Below are 17716 nucleotides of genomic sequence, written 5' to 3'. Positions count from 1 at the left end.
CGCTTGCACTTATTTACTCGTATAAGAACTTAGCTGTTATTTTCCACGAAGATGTCATTTAAGAGTTACATTATCGAAATAAAAGAAAAAATCCGCTAAAAAATTGATTTTTTCCTCGATAAACCTTAAAGTCAGAGACGTAAAAATTACATCCGCACGAAGATGCACTACTGATTATCAATGTTTACTTACATTTTTCGCTTTTAACAATATTCAAGGCCTACTGAGTGCTTCATAATTCAAGGATATCCATGAAGAGAGAGTACTCATATAATTCAATTTAACTTTATATGTTATATGTCTAAAATAACCATGTGCCCGTCTTACCCAACCTGTCCGTCTTACCCACAGTTCCCCTACCATTGCTAGTATCGGGCTGTTGGCACCGTAGTTAGTGTTACGCATTTCAGTCTACAGCAGTTTTCGAGTACGAAGGACACGGATTGGTGCGTAGAGGTTAATTTGTGATAGGAGATCGGGAACATGATATTCGGCGAGAAGAAGCTTAGATACGAAGGTAGCTTGCGACGCGTGTCTACGATCTTCTAAAGTGTGCAGTCCTAGTAATCGACAACGGTCTTCGTATGGTGGCAAGTTCAGCGGATCATTCCAAGGCAATTGACGTAACGCATATCGTATGAATCTGCGCTGGACGGCTTCAATTCTTTGGCTCCAAGTGCTATGGTAGAGGCACCAGACGACGTTTGCGAATTCCAACTGTGAGCGCACCAGTGAACAATACAACGCTTTGAAGCACAAAGAATCCCGGAATTCGTTGGATATTTTGAACATAAAACCTAGTAAACGTTTAACTTTGTCAATGATCGCTGAGAAGTGATCCCTAGTAACAATTGAGGTTTTATGGTAGTTTTATAGCCACTCATAAAACTTAGATTGCACTTCTAGCGTGCTATAAAACTTCGATTGTTGCTTGGGATGGGTGTACGTTAGCCTTTCATCAAGGATGACGCCCAAATCTTTTACATGATCAACGCGTTGCAGCTGAGTTCCAGCGATGTTGTAGTTGAAAGTAAACATGTTCCTCGTTCGATCAAAGCTGATAACAAAGCATTTAGCAACACTAAGAACCATCATGTTTCTTTTACACCAACTATAAAAGGTATCAACGAGATACTGTAGCTCACGGCAATCGGCTTCTTTCCTTATAACTAGAAATATTTTCAAGTCGTCGGCGAAGAATAGTTTCCCTCCACGCATTAAGACGAAAACCACATCATTCACGAACAGTGAAAACAGTAGCGGACAAAGCGTACTACCTTTAGGAACTCCAGAATAGTTGGAAAAGAGCTCAGATTCATTGTCACCAATTTAAACAACGACTTTACGGTGAACAAGGTATGATCGAAGCCAATGGCAGAATCGGGCAGTGCATTCAAGTTTAGCAAGCTTCTTTAGCAGTATCCCATGGTTAACAGTGTCGAAAGCAGCCTTAAGATCTGTGTAGATCGTGTCCACCTGCAGTTGTTTGGACGAAAGGATTCCGCATAAAAGGATGTGAAGGAGACCAGGTTCGTCTTCACCGATCGACCGGGAAAGAATCTATGCTGACAAGTGCTTATGTAATGTTTACTAGCAGATAACAGCATCTCGTTGATAAGCGATTCGAAAATTTTTAACTCGACTCTCAGCGAAGTGATTCCCCGGTAGTTCTCGATGTTGCTTTTGTCACCTTTCTTGTGTACCGGAAACATGACTAAACACTTCCAATCATCGGGAAATTTTTGCTGCTAAAGTGACGCATTGAAAAGGCGCGTCAGTGGAATCGCTAAAATATCCGAACATTTTTTCAGAACAGCTGAAGGCAGAGCACTTAGTCATGGCGCATAAGACGATTTCGTTTTTTGTATTGCAGAGAGAACGGATTGTTATGAAATGGTGAATACATCCATATCCACAGCATCAACGGGAACATCACGGGACACGTTATCGAGCTCGATGGTAGTTGGCGCATCAGTCGTGAAGACACTCAAGAAGTAGCTGGCAAATAGGGAGCACTTTGTCGCCGTCGTAGTCGCTACTTCACCATTGTAGACCATCCTAGACGAAAGACCCGTTTCCTTTCTCTTCGTATTAACAAAAGTCTAGAAGCCCTTCGGATTTCGAAGTTTTGTTGGATGCGTTTCACATATCCTTTGTACTGCAATTTATTGTAACAGCGGTACTCATTACTGACTATTGCGAAAAAGCGCTTGAGAATAGGGCATCGTCGATTTGTGTACGCACGTAGAGCTTTGGCACGGATGCGTTTCAGATTCCGAAGCATTGCGTTCGACCAGGGAGGCTTCCTGGGAGGTTGATAATTTCAAACAGATTTTTCAACACAGTCAAGAAGTAACCGATTATAGAGATCAACTGCAACATCTACATCCACTTGATCAAGTAGTACACTCCAGTCAATCAGCAACGGTGAGTGGCGTAGAGCTACTAGATCAGTTTTGCGAAAATTTCGACGATTCACAGCTAAATCTTCTTCATATAGTGGTGAACTAATGATAGAAAGGAGGGATGATAGTTATCCAAAGGAACGACCACACTGGAAGCTTCACTCACAGAACACTCAGGCAAAGCATTCTCATTGACGAAGACAAGGTCAAGAAAACGAGATTGATGGTTGGAAATCGTGCTTACTTGACTTAGTCCGTGAAAAGCCATCTCGTCCAGAAGTAAGCGGAATGTAAACAGTTCCGATAAAGTAGTTCTTCGTTTGCGTAGTAATCTTCGTCCAAACTGCTTCAATGCTTGATGAACTATCCACACCAAACTCACAGGAGGCAAGTGTGGAAGAAACAGCAATCAAAAGCTCCCGCTGCGACCATGGATACTGTTACGAGCACCTCGATCCGCACGATAAACCGCGTAAGAATCCCCGAAGAGCTGCATCGATGTAATACGATCATCAAGCCAAGTTTCCGTTAGAACGTAAACATCGTAGTCGCCGTCAAGAGCAACCAAGTACAAGTCCTCGATTTTCGTCCTTAGCCCTCTGACGTTTTGGTAGTACAACCGCAAACCATCGACCACGTGCCAAGCGTCCCGACATATTGCAAGGACGTGATATACCCGATAGCAAGCTGGAAACCAGGAGGTTTTCAAGAAGCGGATCATCATTTAAAGCAAAATATTCGCCTGAGCAGGCAGTTGGGAAGACCCCCTATGCGACCTCCGAACGCAGCGCCGGGACGACTAAGCTGGTCGCTGGCTGGTAGCACGACTGCGTCGGAGCGCTCGGGGACTTCCGTAGTGCGGCATAACAGGCGTCCCGGTGATGGCAGCGCAGCGTGAATTCGTTTGTGCAGTCTCGGCGATGACAGCGGAACAATGCTTCTTCGTAACGGTGGCAAGTTATGCAAGAAAGGAATTCGGAAGTCGGCGATGTAACGTGTACTATTTCCCATCAGCTACTTAGTCACCATTGGACTTTCCAAATTCTCAGTATGATTACAGCCGCTTGGAGTTTGGAGTCGGTTTAGTCCGGGTCCACGATTGGGTTTTATTGACATGTCGATGAATTCTCGAAACAGTAGGCCCTCGGGTCAAATAGACGGAGTATGTGCTATCTGTTTTAGTACTGGATCAAGGCCAATCTTAAACGACACGAAGGACAAATTTGTCGTGTCTTTACCCTTTGGTACTAAACGCACGATATCAGTGGTACCTTCAACATTCAAACAACGAAGAAGGATTTTCTAGGCGTCACTGTCGGTGATCATAGGGTGAAAACCAGACAAGTATAACCAGAACTTTGGCGGTTCAGGAGTAATAGACGTAACGGACAGATCACTAAGGTCAACCACATTTGTTTCATGGTTAGCACGCACGTGTTGCGCTCAAACACGAGCAATTTAGAGTGGCTCGCGGTTGTATGGGAAAACATCAAAATGATTTAAACTAGCGAACACAGCACTTTTTGAGTTCCTTTTGTGGTTCCAAATGCCGGTGCAAAATTTGGTAGCGGTTGGTTGCTTCCCGGGTTTGCGCATTCCGTTCAAAGTTTGCATGGGATTTTATATGGGGAAATCAATTATTTTGCATTTACGCTAATAAAGATCGCTATTTCAATGAATATGAAAAACCAGCTTTAAAAACCTGTAGTTAAAACCTTGGTTAACAACTTTGTCGAAGAGCGTAACTAGCTACGAGTTTTCAAAAAATAGTTATAACGATTTTAAAACTTATGGTATAATTCAAATGCAGAAATTGATTACTTTTTCCAACACTGTCAGTAAACCACGACACCTATACTTTAAACTTAAATAAATGAAAATATAGTCATCGCAAAGACTTGGTACATTTTAATGAAATTTGCAATCTTGGTTAGAGAAAATAATGAAAATTTCTAATTTTTGTTGATCCGCTACATATATAAACCGTTAAGTGGGTGTCCTACAATCAGTGATGGAGGGTCTGGACCCCTTCCAAAGATTTTCAACTTGTAGAGAAATTTTAAATTAGTTTGAATTTTATATTAGTTTTAAACTCTAAATCTTTTCAATACAAATTTGACCACCAACACTGATTTTCATTAATTGAGGTGTTACGTAATACGTATTGTACAATGTTCATTTTAGAATCGAAATTTCGAACCCTTCTCCCGATTTTTTTTTCTGCATCCGCCCTTGCCAACATGATCAAAAAAATCGATTTTTTTGCTTATATCAATAGATAAATTTAAGAATATATCACAATAATATTTCACATAGCATTTTTAAGATTCTATCAAACAAAATTACCAGAAAACCGGTTTAACCCATTTCTGTTGCACGATAAAATCAAAAGTTCATGCCAAAAATGCTTGTTTTTTAGAAAACCACGGAAAAACTTACGCAAAATCTAATCTTTTAATTTCAATAATTTCAACCAGAATTTCGAACTGCACTTTTCCCGCGAATTAGGTATTACAGTAAGAAAATAGTCCTTGATTCCGCCATTTAGTAAAGTTTTTCAAGGAAAATTTTTATTTTAGCTTTTTAAATGAGTTTACAAATATACATACATTTTCAAATATCTTGAACTTTTCCTTCCCTTTCCAAAAATCACGAAAAAAAAGTTTCTTTTTAGTCTCCTATGATCGGATATTTGTCCCGTTTTCTATGGGATTATCTTTATGGGACTGATTTGCGATCATGGGCAGTAAAGCAATCCACCCCCTTAATTGTACCTAGTAATTTAGGAAACATTTTTAACATAAACTGCCCTAACATACAAACGAATGAGAAAAGATTTGTCAAATTTTGGAAGAAACCGCTAAATTAATCTTTTGACAAGCTACCAAAAATTTGGTGTAGGCAATTGAAAAAATATAATATATTTGAAGATGTTTCTTGTGGACGAGTTTATAATGACTTTGTTTCGACTTACTTGGAGTCATTTATTTTGCTTCTCGTTATCCGAGATATGATCCTGATCAATCTTCGTCTCCTAAGGTAAAAATTACTTGTCAGAAGGTTCTCGTAAATGAAAGTTTGAACACTAATAAGTGATCAAGTTATCATCAGTCTATCTTCTGATTTCACACAAAGCAGAAGCAAAAAATTGCTATGCTATAGCAGGCTATATGCACCAGTGAAGCGTTTTGTTCTATATCAGTGCATAAACAATATTGTATCGTTGCCCCGGCTGCGGAGTGAAATGAGTTGGCCAAATGAAACGAAAGTGCCCGTGCTACGGGATAACATGATCTCGATCGACTTTTATAAAACGCGTGTTAGACCCACAGTTCAGGAAGTGGAACAATTAGTTAAAGTGAAAATGAAGCTTAATCTCGCTGAAGCTACGTACATTCAGCTACACCACGTAAAAAGCTGTGTTTTGATCACGTTTAGATGCTTAGCACAGGCAGAAAACTTCATTGCAAAGAACAACATGCAACACTCTAAGTTTAATTTAATAACACCAGGGTTGGCATTGCGCATCTCGAAACGAAAGGTTTATTGTATGCAAGCTTGTATGAAAAAGTCGAATCGAAATGGTTCCATAATGTCACCCCAGATTCAAGATCCCCGTGCATATGGAAAACGACATGGTGGACGTGCCTATCCATGATTTGGCACCGCGGCCTGAGTAAGATTACATCAAACGAATCATGTCACAATTATGAATGACACCTGGAGAAATTTCACAGGCATTCCTAACGGCGTTCGTATTGTGAGGATGCGAGTGACTAAACCAATACCTGCTGACATGACTATCGAATGCAAATCACCGAGGGAAGGCGTAGCCTATAAGCAAACAACGCTAATCACATATCCCGGGCAGGCCCCAACATGCCAATTCTGTAACCATACAGCCCACTACGGAAAAACATGCGCTGAAGCAACTAGTCAAAACTCATCTAGTACAGCCAACTCTAACAAGCAGCCATCGACGCTTACAGATAAACCAAAACAACGATCCAATAAACTAATAATGCAGGTACAACGACCACGACAACCGCTCCTAAATCAATAACTAGCATCGCCAACTAAGCAAATATATATGAAGATGGATTTACAACAGCGACCCGTAAGAACAAGAAACAAATATGAACCTCTGATCAGCAAATAAGAACCTCTAATCAGCAAGAAAGCAGTACCGATGATGACATGGGTGGGACGAAAACGTGAGAGAAGGCAGACTGAATGACCCCCCAGCGGCTTCACCGCTAAGGAAAAAGGATCTCAACACGCAGCAACAAACTGCGTCAACAAGATCTGGCAGATAGACATTCTTAATTCCATTTTGTTTTTACTTTTATTGTAAAAACTTAAAAGATCCACGGCTCAGTTGTGCTAACACATTGAGCCGTGTCAAATAAACCTTAATAAAAAAAGTGATCAAGGTATATCCCGAAAACTTAAAATTGTTCGGTGGTTATTTCTACCGGTGGTAGATAGAAGCATGAAATACAAAAAAATTCCTGATATTGTCTTTTTCCGTTTCATCGAAATAAAATTCGGCTGGTATATTAGAACGGATCATTAGGGGAGAGTGGGTACACTTGAACTTTTGTTTTTTACTTATAACTTTTCAATGAAATAAAAATTTCAATTTCAAAATTCTCCATCTTGTAGTTAATTCGAATTGTAAGAGCTGTGAATAATGTGTAAATCGGAAAACTATGTCCTGTCAGTAATATGAACAGTTTTGAAAATCATGCCAAAACGAGGTTTTTGTAAAATCGTGTGGTAACTTGATCCCCCGCCTACTAGGGCTAAAGAAACAAAGCCCACTATTACCTATAGATACGAAAGTTCAGCTAACCAACTATCCTGACAAATTAAATAAGACTACATTTTTAGATTCACCACAAACTTTAACCACAGTAGAAGGTCGAGACAAGTATTTGCGGTTAATCAGTGCCTTTTAACTGGCTTTTTCAACCTTCAATAACTTATATCATCATTTGTTCACGAAAAAAAAAACATTTTAGACCAAAGAATAGTGTCAGGTACGTTATGAAAATGATATTTTGCTATTTCTATACATTTCGGAAGTGTTTGAGAGAACTAATGATAGGGATCAAGAATACCCAGTGTTACAGGGATCAAAGATACCTGTTGTATGAGATGAACAAAATTTAATTTTTTGCATGTGTAGTGAAACTTTTAATTCGAAATACGTGTTTTTCTAGGCAAAAGCACTTAGAAAGTAACCGTACTTGAAACTATTCATAAATAATTAGTTCGACGATCTCATACAACCGTTCAAAAAATTTGTGAAAAGATCTTCGAGATGGTAAATCCATCTCGAAGATCTTTGCACAATTTTTTTCTAAAATATTATACAACTTTTCCAAACCAAATGTAATACATCAGATTTGTTTTTTAAACATAATAAACGACCAAATACTTCATTTTCCTTCTATATTGTGATAACTTTATGCGTATAGATTAAGAGATATGGCCAAGGAATCAAATATCCCCAAGGACCAAGTGTCCTCACTCTCCCCTACTATGTTGAACAATAAATAACATGCTATAACTTTTAAAGCCTACAAGATAGACACTTGGTATCTTCAGCAAAGTTGTTTAAAAAGAAAGAGCTACAAATTTGCTGAAGACATTACCTCAAAATTATTACTTAAAAGAAAATTAATGAAAAAATCTCACTAATAGGTGGATTAATCTGTGAAAACGCAATGTTAAAAGAAAAAGCATATTACATCCAATAAACTATTCGAAGGTACTATTGATCTAAACTTAACCGTTTTGGCGATAATAGTTGTTTGGTTGGTTTGGCATTATTTCTAGATACTGGAAAACGGTAATAATCCGTCATCCGTATTTAATGTTAAATATCTCTTTTTATAATAGTCCGATTTCAACAAACTATAGCTCGTTTGAAAGCGTATAAGCTATCTAAAGATCTATAACGTGTTTATCTATGTTATCGAATTCGACAGTAATTTCCAAAAAAACTGCAAAAACCCGTGTTTTACACATTCAAACATCCATATCATAGAAACTAAACATCAGAATCAAACACAAATTAATAGCGTTCTGTCTGGGTGATAGGCCTTTCATTTGAAATTGGTTTGGATAAGATCGGTTCAGCCGTCACTGAGAAACACGAATGAGAGGTTGTCCGTTACATACACACACATACAGCCATTGTCCCAAATCGTCGAGCTGAGTCGATTGGTATATAAGACTCGGCACTCCGGACCTCGGAAAAAAATCTTGAAAGTTTGAGCGAATTCTATACATTTCTTTTATAAGAAATGGTAAGAAGGAAAAAATCCTACATATGCCGCCTGCTATTTTTCTGAGCAATCGAAATTAATTTAGGAAAAAATAGGGGTGGGCAATGTCCAGGACATAACCACTGTGTCGACGTAGAACTATTCGTTGGCATATCATATTATTAGAGTTCTGCTTGTATCTCTTTCAAAAGATTAAATTTACACATTGAGTTTGATTCACCGGATCTAGTAAAATTGTATAAGACACATTCTTTCGTGACGAATCTTCATTCGACAAGTATGTTATAACTTTATCAAATGAACGCCTACATCAAAACTTATTACAGATTCGGAAAGTAGACAAACTTTCATGAAAGATTCAATCAACATAAACTGAATGTACTTGAATTTGATGATTTGACTTTTATTGAAATACGTTGAAAGATCTATTTTGTCACGCGTTGTAACGCCACGTTACATTATCGGTCATAAAATAATCCTGTTCCAGTATATTCTGTTAATGTTGATTGAATCTTTCGTAAAATTTTGTCTTCTTTCAGAATGTGTAATAAGTTTTGATGTAGACGCTCGCCTCTTTTCGGATTAAACAAATCTCTTTTTGGATAAGTCTCTAACCCTATGTGCGGGGTTGGAAATCGAATCCAGGTGAGCTGCGTACAAGGCAATCGGCAATACCAACTACGCTTTGCCCGTCCCCTTTACCAAAAGACTTGTACACCCAGGTTTTTTTACGCGGTTTTTTGCGCGGTTTTTACGAGGTTTCTTTACGCGGATTTTCCAATTAACGCGGTTTTTTTACGCGGATTTTCCAGTTAACGCGGGTTTTACAAAAATATTCTAAGTCCTTTTGAATGCAAAAGACTTAGACTATTTTCCGAAAAAAAATTCTAAGTCCTTTTAAATGCAAAGAAGTTTTTATTTCGCGCGGATTTCGCAATTAACACGGTTTTTGCAAAATATATTCTAAGTTTTTTTGAATTCAAAAGAAAGATGGAAGAGACGGGTCTGCAAGACTCCTTAAGGCCCACACCCCAACAATATGTGTATTTTCGGAATGGTCTTGAAGAGTAGGTGCCAGAAATTGATTTTTAACGCCATTTTGAAATCAAAGATGGCGACTTCCGGTTTAGCTAAATTCGCTATAACCCAATCAATATGGGTTTTTCGGAATGGTCTTGAAGAGTAGGTGCCAGAAATTGATTTTTGACGCCATTTTGAAACCAAAGATGGCGACTTACGGTTTAGTGAAATTCGCTATAACCCAATCAATAGGGGTATTTTCGGAATGGACTTGACGAGTAGGAGACAAAGATCGATGTTTGACGCCATTTTGAATTCCAAGATGGCGACTTCCGGGTTATATATATATACTCATTTTTAGAATGATCTTAACGAGTAGGTTCCAGAAATTGATTTTTGACTCCATTTTTAAATCCAAAATAGCGATTTCCGATTTAGCGAAATTCGCTATAACCCAATCAATATGGGTATTTTTGGAAGTTGTTTTAATTAAACAGTTGAATTTACTTAAATTTAAGCAATATGTTTAATTTGAATAAATTCAAACCCCCAACTCACACCACATCCACATATGTCTCTTTCTTCTCTGTCTTCTATTCTCACCGCACTCTTCTGGATGAACACATAAAAATATTTTGCATTTTGCTGGTTTATGATTAAATCTTATATTTGAGGGTGATTTAGATGATTGCCCAGATTTTTCATGCGGGAATTTCGGTATACCGGAAATCGCCGTCTAGAATTTTAAAATGACGCCAATCATCGACGTTTGTCTGCTACTCGTCAAAACCATTCCGAAAATACTCATGTTGATTGAGTTGTAGAGAATCTCGCTAACCCGGAAGTCGCCATCTGGGATTTTTTTTCTGCATCCGAAATGGCGCCAAAAATCAATTTTTCATGGAAAACCTTGCGGGGAAGGTGCAGATTTATTCATGTCTGGCACCTACTTTTCAAGACCATTCCGAAAATATCCATATTGATTGAGTTATAGCGAATTTCGCTAAACCGGAAGTCGCCATCTTTGATTTCAAAATGGTATCAAAAATCTATTTCTGACACCTACTCGTCAAGACCATTCCGAAAATATCCATATTGATTGGGTTATAACGAATTTCGCTAAACCGGAAGTCGCCATCTTGGATTTCAAAATTGCGTCAAAATCAATTTCTGGCACATACTCTTCAACTCCATTCCGAAAATATCCATATTGTTGGGGTGTGGGCCATAAGGAGTCTTGCAGACCCGTCTCTTCCATCTTTCCGAAAATCTTCTATGTCGTTTGCATATAAAAGGACTTAGAAAAATTTTTCAGAAAAAAGTCTAAGTCTTTTGCATTCAAAAGTACTTTAAAAGGAAGAAGAATATTTTTGAAAAACCGCATTAATTGCGAAATCCGTGCAAAAAAGCTTCCAAAAATATTCTTTTGCTGAGAGTTTTTTACGCGGATTTTCGAATCAATGCGGTTTTTACGTGGATTTTCCAATTAACGCGTTTTTTTACGCGGATTTTCCAATTAACGCGGTTTTTCACGCGGATTTTCCAATTAACGCGGTTTTTTACGCGTTTTTTTACGAGGTACGTATCCCCCGCGTAAAAAAAACCTGGGTGTACACAAAATAATTGTTCTACGTCAATACCCCGGTAACATTCTGGACATTACCTACACCTCGTTTTTCTTAAATCCCAAAAAATCTGTTATTGTTTTAACCGTGAGTGTATTGAGGCACATTCTCATTGTAATCGCTCAATAATGTTTTCAGTCGACTCGACATTTATTTACCGTGATACTCATAGGCATGTCATTGATTTGGGTTTGCTTGTCAACACTGTGGAGGATCCACAAAGCGCATGTTACGGTCAAGGTGATTGTAGTCGGCAATAGTACAAGACTACAAACTTAGCATACTGCCACGCAACGCAACTTCCGGAAACTGTCCATAATTATCTAAATAGGGTGATGAGCCTATTTTCACCATACTAAGCAAGGTGCCTCCCTAATTCGGTAATTGCTTGCCTTACAATAAATGGAATGCGTAAAAATTGACATCAACCGCTTTGCTTCTTTGTTAAGAACCAATATAATAACACAAATGCGTTGAAAATAGTAAAATTCTCGTGTTTGAGCACAATGAAAACTCGAATCGAGTGGCCCCATTGTTGCGCTACCATTTGACTCAATGCGTTGAACAAAGATGGCAGACACTGCTTTAACCAACGGCTTCAAATGGGTAGGGTGATAATAGAAACATGGCGCAAATAGGCTCATCACCCTACATCTTAAACGCGGAGGATGATCATTGGAAGTTTGTTGATATCTTCTACCTCTGCATTAAGCAGTTAAAAGGAACACTCATTAATTTAAAAATTACCTTTACACAGCCAAAAATTCATTGCATCATGTGTCAACATTTATTGATATAAATAGGAAAAAAAATGTCTAAAAGAACTGCACTGGTTTGATTATTACACGTTGCGTCTATAGCACTTTGGCGTTATAGGTCATTGAACACCGTGAAAGGAAACCGATCCGTTGTCTGAGCATACAGTTCACCTCTTACTTGTCTGGAATAAAAGAAGTCAATGTTTTGTACTGTTTTAAACGCTCTAAATAGTTCTCCAACTCACCCCTTTCTTCTCTCCAAATATCCCATTCGAAATCCGTTTGGATACTCAGCCGTAGGCTCTCGCAGCATGGTGCATTCTGGTGGTCGCTGTTCAGCCAGAAATTTTACCTTGAATGCCAAATTATAAAATACTGGACAAAGGCCATGCGATCCCAAAGGTGGCTTTCCCGCAGCCGGTTGTCGAAAGCCGCACTGTCCCATTCGCCAATCCTGGTGACATTTATCCATCAACTTAGTGCCTTTGTCAGTGCTTGTATGAATGCATTGCACATTCTTCGCCGCATTTCGAAAATGAATGCCCTTAAAGAAGCGATCCTGATCAAATCCTACACCTGCCATGTCACAAGTATCGATTGATTCAATCGCGTTGTATCCTATCTGATTACCGGCATCCAATACCAGCTGCCCGCCGAAACTAAAGCCAAACATGTAAAGATTGTCGAACTGCAGCCCCTCGTATTGTAGCGTTCGAAGAAATTTCAGCAGGACCGCACTGAGATCGTTGAATCGCTTGAACAGATAGGGGTAATTGTTACTCGCAAACGTCGAGTAATCTACACAGATGATGCAACCACCCCGATGGATGTTCAGATTTATCTCCAGATCCTTGATCCAAAATGTTTCATAACAATTCTCACGCCATCCGTGGACGATGATTGCAAATTTTTGTGTCGTGGAGCAGGATGTCTCCTTAAGAAGCGGTAGTTTATTGATGGTTGTGGTTTTGGTTAAATTTCCACTGTACGAAAAATAAAATGATTACTTTCGAATATAACAAAACTGAATAAATCTCTCTGTGTAAATAAATGTAAATGTGTAAATTGTGTGCTTAGCCAATTCAATGATTCTCCAACGGCATACAAGCGAACCGTAGAGATCATTGTAGGTTTATCTAGGGAAATCGGAAAATCAGCCGAAATGCTGGCTGGTTCTAATTCGCAGCCCGGCTCCAGTGACACAACCGATTCTAGTTAGAATCGGTTGTGTCACTGGAACCGGAATACGAATTAGAACCCGCCAGAATTCCGGCTCATTTCCGGTTGAACTTTACTGGGAATATGTACTACCGCTCTTCTCTTTCACAATAAACCTCTTCACTTCGATATGTGTTGCTCCTATACGTGCATTCTACTCCATGGCTGCACACCACAAATAGTAGAAATAAAGAGGCTCTTTAGTGTGCATCTTGGTCCCACGCGCACGGAAGCAGAGAAGGCAACAAAAAAAAAATTAAAAACGTTCTTCCGATCAAACTTTATCTGAATTGTAGTTTGATTCGCCTTCCTACCTGCTTTCCAGTGAGGGAAGGCACAAAAAAGTAGCTCTTCAAGGTGACTCTTTGAACGGAATTGTGCAGCTCTTGGTGTACAGATCCTACTCTTTTTCGTTTTCAAGTTTCTCTTTGTGCGGTTGTTCTGCACATCGCAGTGTTTTGTGCTGCTCTATTTTTAATCGTTGTATTTCGCTCTTTGTGGCACATTGTGTGAGCAAATAACAAGGCTAAGTACAGGAACATATACATTTTTTGTATTAAAACAATTTTAGTCCACTAAGTAGAGAATTTGGTCTACTACTTCTGCGCGCGAAGAGCGCAAAACCATTACTAATTTAGTCATAGTTTGTGTTTCCTTCAAGTGCCAAAACAGTCTCACCCTATTTCTCTTTAGTGTATAAAACTTGTTTTTTTCGTCGTAGGGAGAAATATAGCATAGGTAGCCCTATGCTAAACTTGCTAAACTGAAAAAAGTTTCCATTTCATTGGTTTTCATCAGCTTAACCTGGACACCTTTTATTGTGGGATATCACGCTTGACTAGTAGCCTCCTTTTCTTATGGGACATCACCCTTGATAGGAGGCATATTGTGTCTCAGTTTCTGGAGCTAACGTCAATTCGGCGCTAGTTTTGTTTGTATTCTACCAGGTAACTGGCAAGCATTTTGGCCTCGGTCGAATAAAGTACGCTACGGTACGAAACAAACTAGCTAATAAATGTTCATTTGGAAATGGCATGTGAACCACGAATTGCAACAGTTGTTTGGAGAACTATCCATCGTTCACACTGCAAAATATGCGCGGCTGCGGTGATTAGGGCACTTCGTCAAAAAAGCGGACGACAACCCGGTAAAAATGGTTCCCAAAATTAGTCCGACTAGCACAAGTAGGCACAACGAGCAAGATGAAGGGAACCTGAGGAGTCTTCGTGCTCTGCGCAGCTATCGACATACGACAATCAATCGAGTGAGTTAGAGATGACTTATAGATACAGCAAAGGGTATTGAGGCATTAGACTGATGGGTACGGCAGGTAACAAAAGAGGTTAGTGTCAACTACCAAGATCTTGGCATTGTTAAAACGCCATTGCAACAAAATAAAAGCAATCTCATATTTACTTCAGAGTCATCCTAAATGGTGCTCCTACGTCAACATAACCAGACGGAAAAATTGAAACTCGGATTTTATATGAAATAACAAATATGTAGAATAACGAATCCCTTGCAAAGATTTGTTTACAATAAAATTGTTAAAACAACGCACAGTGGAAAAAATGGACACAAAATGCGAGTTTTTTGAAAAGGCTGGTTTACCAGGAAAGGTTTTTCTTATGTTAAAAGATCTGCAAAATTGATTGCTAGTATTTAAAGGGTGAACACGAAATTATTGCGACACATTCAACAGGGCATAACTTTTTTACCATTGGGTAAAAATCAACCAAATTTTGCACACTTTCTCATTGATGTGTATTGTTTACATGCCGTCAAACTCGAAGTCGTGTTTTTCGATTCAACGAAAATGGAGGTGGGCCAACGCGAGTCGAGAGAACAAATTCTTTCCAAACACCTGGAATTTACTGACCTGTCGCACCGGCAGTTGGGAAAAATGTTGAACATTCACCATTCAACCGTCTCCAGAGTGTTGAAGCGGTTCCAGGAGCGGTTGACGTTGGACCACGGCAAAGGAGCTGGAAGGAAACTGGGACCGGAGTACAAAAAGACGGAGGGAAAGGTGAAGCGGATGATTAAAGCAAATCCCAACGTCTCAAGTCGTGATTTGGCTAAAAAGATCGGCATGTCGCAGAGCTACGTCCAGAATGCAAAGAAGAGAGCTGGACTACATACATACAAGGTACAGAACTTCCCAAACCGCGATGAGCGGCAACAATCGACGGCTAAAACTTGAGCACGGAAGCTCTACGAGAAGATGCTGACAAAATATGGCTGCTGTGTGATGGACGACGAAACGTATGTAAAAGCCGATTTTAAGCAAATTCCGGGGTTGGAGTTTTTCACCGGCAAGAGCAAGTTCTATGTGGACGACAAATTTAAGAAGAAGAAAATGTCGAAGCTCGCCTCCAAATATCTCATTTGGCAGGCCATCTGCTCTTGCGGACTGAGGAGTGAGCCTTTCGTGACAAAGGGCACAGTAAATGGCAAGATCTACAAATCTGAGTGCCTCGAGAAGCGCCTTTTGCCGTTCTTGCAGCAGCACGTCGAAGCTCCGCTATTTTGGCCAGATTTGGCATCATGCCACTATTCTAAAAGTGTCCTGGAGTGGTATGAGGCCAATTCTGTCCATTTTGTTCCAAAGAACATGAATCCGCCAAACTGTGCGGATCTGCGCCCGGTGGAGCAGTACTGGGCAATGATGAAGCGGGAGCTTCGGAAGAGCAAGAAGACAGTCAAAGATGAGAAGGACATGTTAAGAAAAAAACTGAGAAACTGGTACCGGATGACACTGTAAAGACTTTGATGGAGAGCGTCAAGCAAAAATGCGTTCAATTTTACACTCAAGGCTCCATCGATTAACTTTTCTTTAGATTTTTGAAGTAAATATATGTATAAAACTACCCTGAAACTTTGGTTTGATTTTAAGCATTATAAGAAAATTGGCATGACATTTTCGGTGTCGCAATAATTTCGTGTTCGCCCTTTACAACGATCGCACGGTACGCTATTATGTCCGTTTTGTCCCAATTCCCCCCTTTCGTTTGAGTTTATGTTCAAAACTGAATTTATAACTCGGAAGAAAGTTGAAAACAGCTGACAAAAATTAGTACTTCTTACAAAAAAATTCCAGAGAATCGATTGGAGATAATTAGAATAATCTCACGAAATGTATACTCCCATTTTACCCCAATTCTCCGCAAAACTAAAGTTTGAAGTTAATCCTGGCTTTATATTTTGGTAAAAGGCTGTATGCGGCTGATCAAAAGTGATGATTCTTATGTATAAAAATCCAGGTTATCGCTTGAATATAGTTAGACTGGTCATCCGAAACGTATGTACCCATTTTACCCCAATTCCTCCCATAACTCAAATATAAAGTCATCATTTCAGAAAGAGGCTGTATGCGGTTGATCAAAAGTGGTATTTTTTATGCTTATCACGCAGCATTGGAAATTTTATCAAATTGCAATTGCATAAAACTGCACTAACTGAATTATGCAGCTAAGTAACAGTATCTTCGTGTAATACCGTAACACATCTCTAAAATAAATTACTGATCTTGTAATTTAAGTCGAAATATGACGTTTCGGAAAACAACATAAAACGTTGCATGCACCTTCACTAAATATGTTGTCATTAAAATAGTCGAATACCTTCACTCAAACAAGCAACGATCATTACCCATTATAGAACCTAAAAATCACATTTTGCTCGAAGATTGTTCTGCGAGGTGCCGTCCGGTACTGGCCCAAGGCTGCCTCCGTCAGATCACTTTCACTTATTTCGACGTCATGGTAATCCTCGTGAGGCGATTCAACTGGGTACGTATTGTGATTGTGATGAGTGATGTTATTACTGGGCAGCGTGTTAGCCTGATCTTGTAACCCAAACATTATCGTTGGAGCGAACTCGGCCAACTCACGCAGCCTGTGCCTGCGAACGATTCGTTCATCGCGACGAGTTTTCCAGTTTTCTAATAATCGACCGGAAGTATTTACAGCACCGACCAAAACTGCAATCATCACCACCGAAAGTGCCAAATTTGATCGTATCATCTTCAAGTACGCGTACCGACTAGCAAGCATTCGTCGATGTATCGATAAATGTATAAAGCTGTTTTAATGTTTCGGCACCCCAAAAACAGTGACTGCAGTGGTGGTGATGGTGGCGAATATAACATCATGTAGAACTCAGTGCTAATGATTGTAAACGAGCTTGTCTGTTCGCGCCGAAAATACAAAAACAAAATTGAATCATCTAAAGTGACATGCTGGCGAAACCTTGCTGTTTAAAACTGAGACTGTTGACTCCGTTACGCTTTGCATAATTAATTTTTTTATCGAAACGAGTTTTTCAATTCAAATCATGGTCATACTAAAACGTTCGAGATATTATGCTAATCATCGATGTATGGCTGAAAATAT

General features: G+C 39.3%; 1 protein-coding gene across 1 annotated transcript; it reads right to left on the bottom strand.

The window, feature by feature from the left end:
* Positions 1-12128: 12128 nt before the first annotated feature.
* On the bottom strand, positions 12129-17445 carry LOC131691527 (uncharacterized). The gene is made up of 3 exons (XM_058978032.1): positions 16974-17445; positions 12350-13087; positions 12129-12286 (listed from the first exon to the last, which is right to left on the bottom strand). Exons 1-3 carry the CDS (start codon positions 17375-17377, stop codon positions 12217-12219), a joined length of 1212 nt encoding a protein of 403 aa, XP_058834015.1. The 5' UTR covers positions 17378-17445; the 3' UTR covers positions 12129-12216.
* Positions 17446-17716: the final 271 nt, after the last annotated feature.

The sequence above is a fragment of the Topomyia yanbarensis genome, chromosome 3 (genome assembly GCF_030247195.1).
Source record: "Topomyia yanbarensis strain Yona2022 chromosome 3, ASM3024719v1, whole genome shotgun sequence".
Taxonomy (NCBI): Eukaryota; Metazoa; Arthropoda; class Insecta; order Diptera; family Culicidae; genus Topomyia; species Topomyia yanbarensis.
This window is presented reverse-complemented; position numbering and strand designations above follow the sequence as displayed.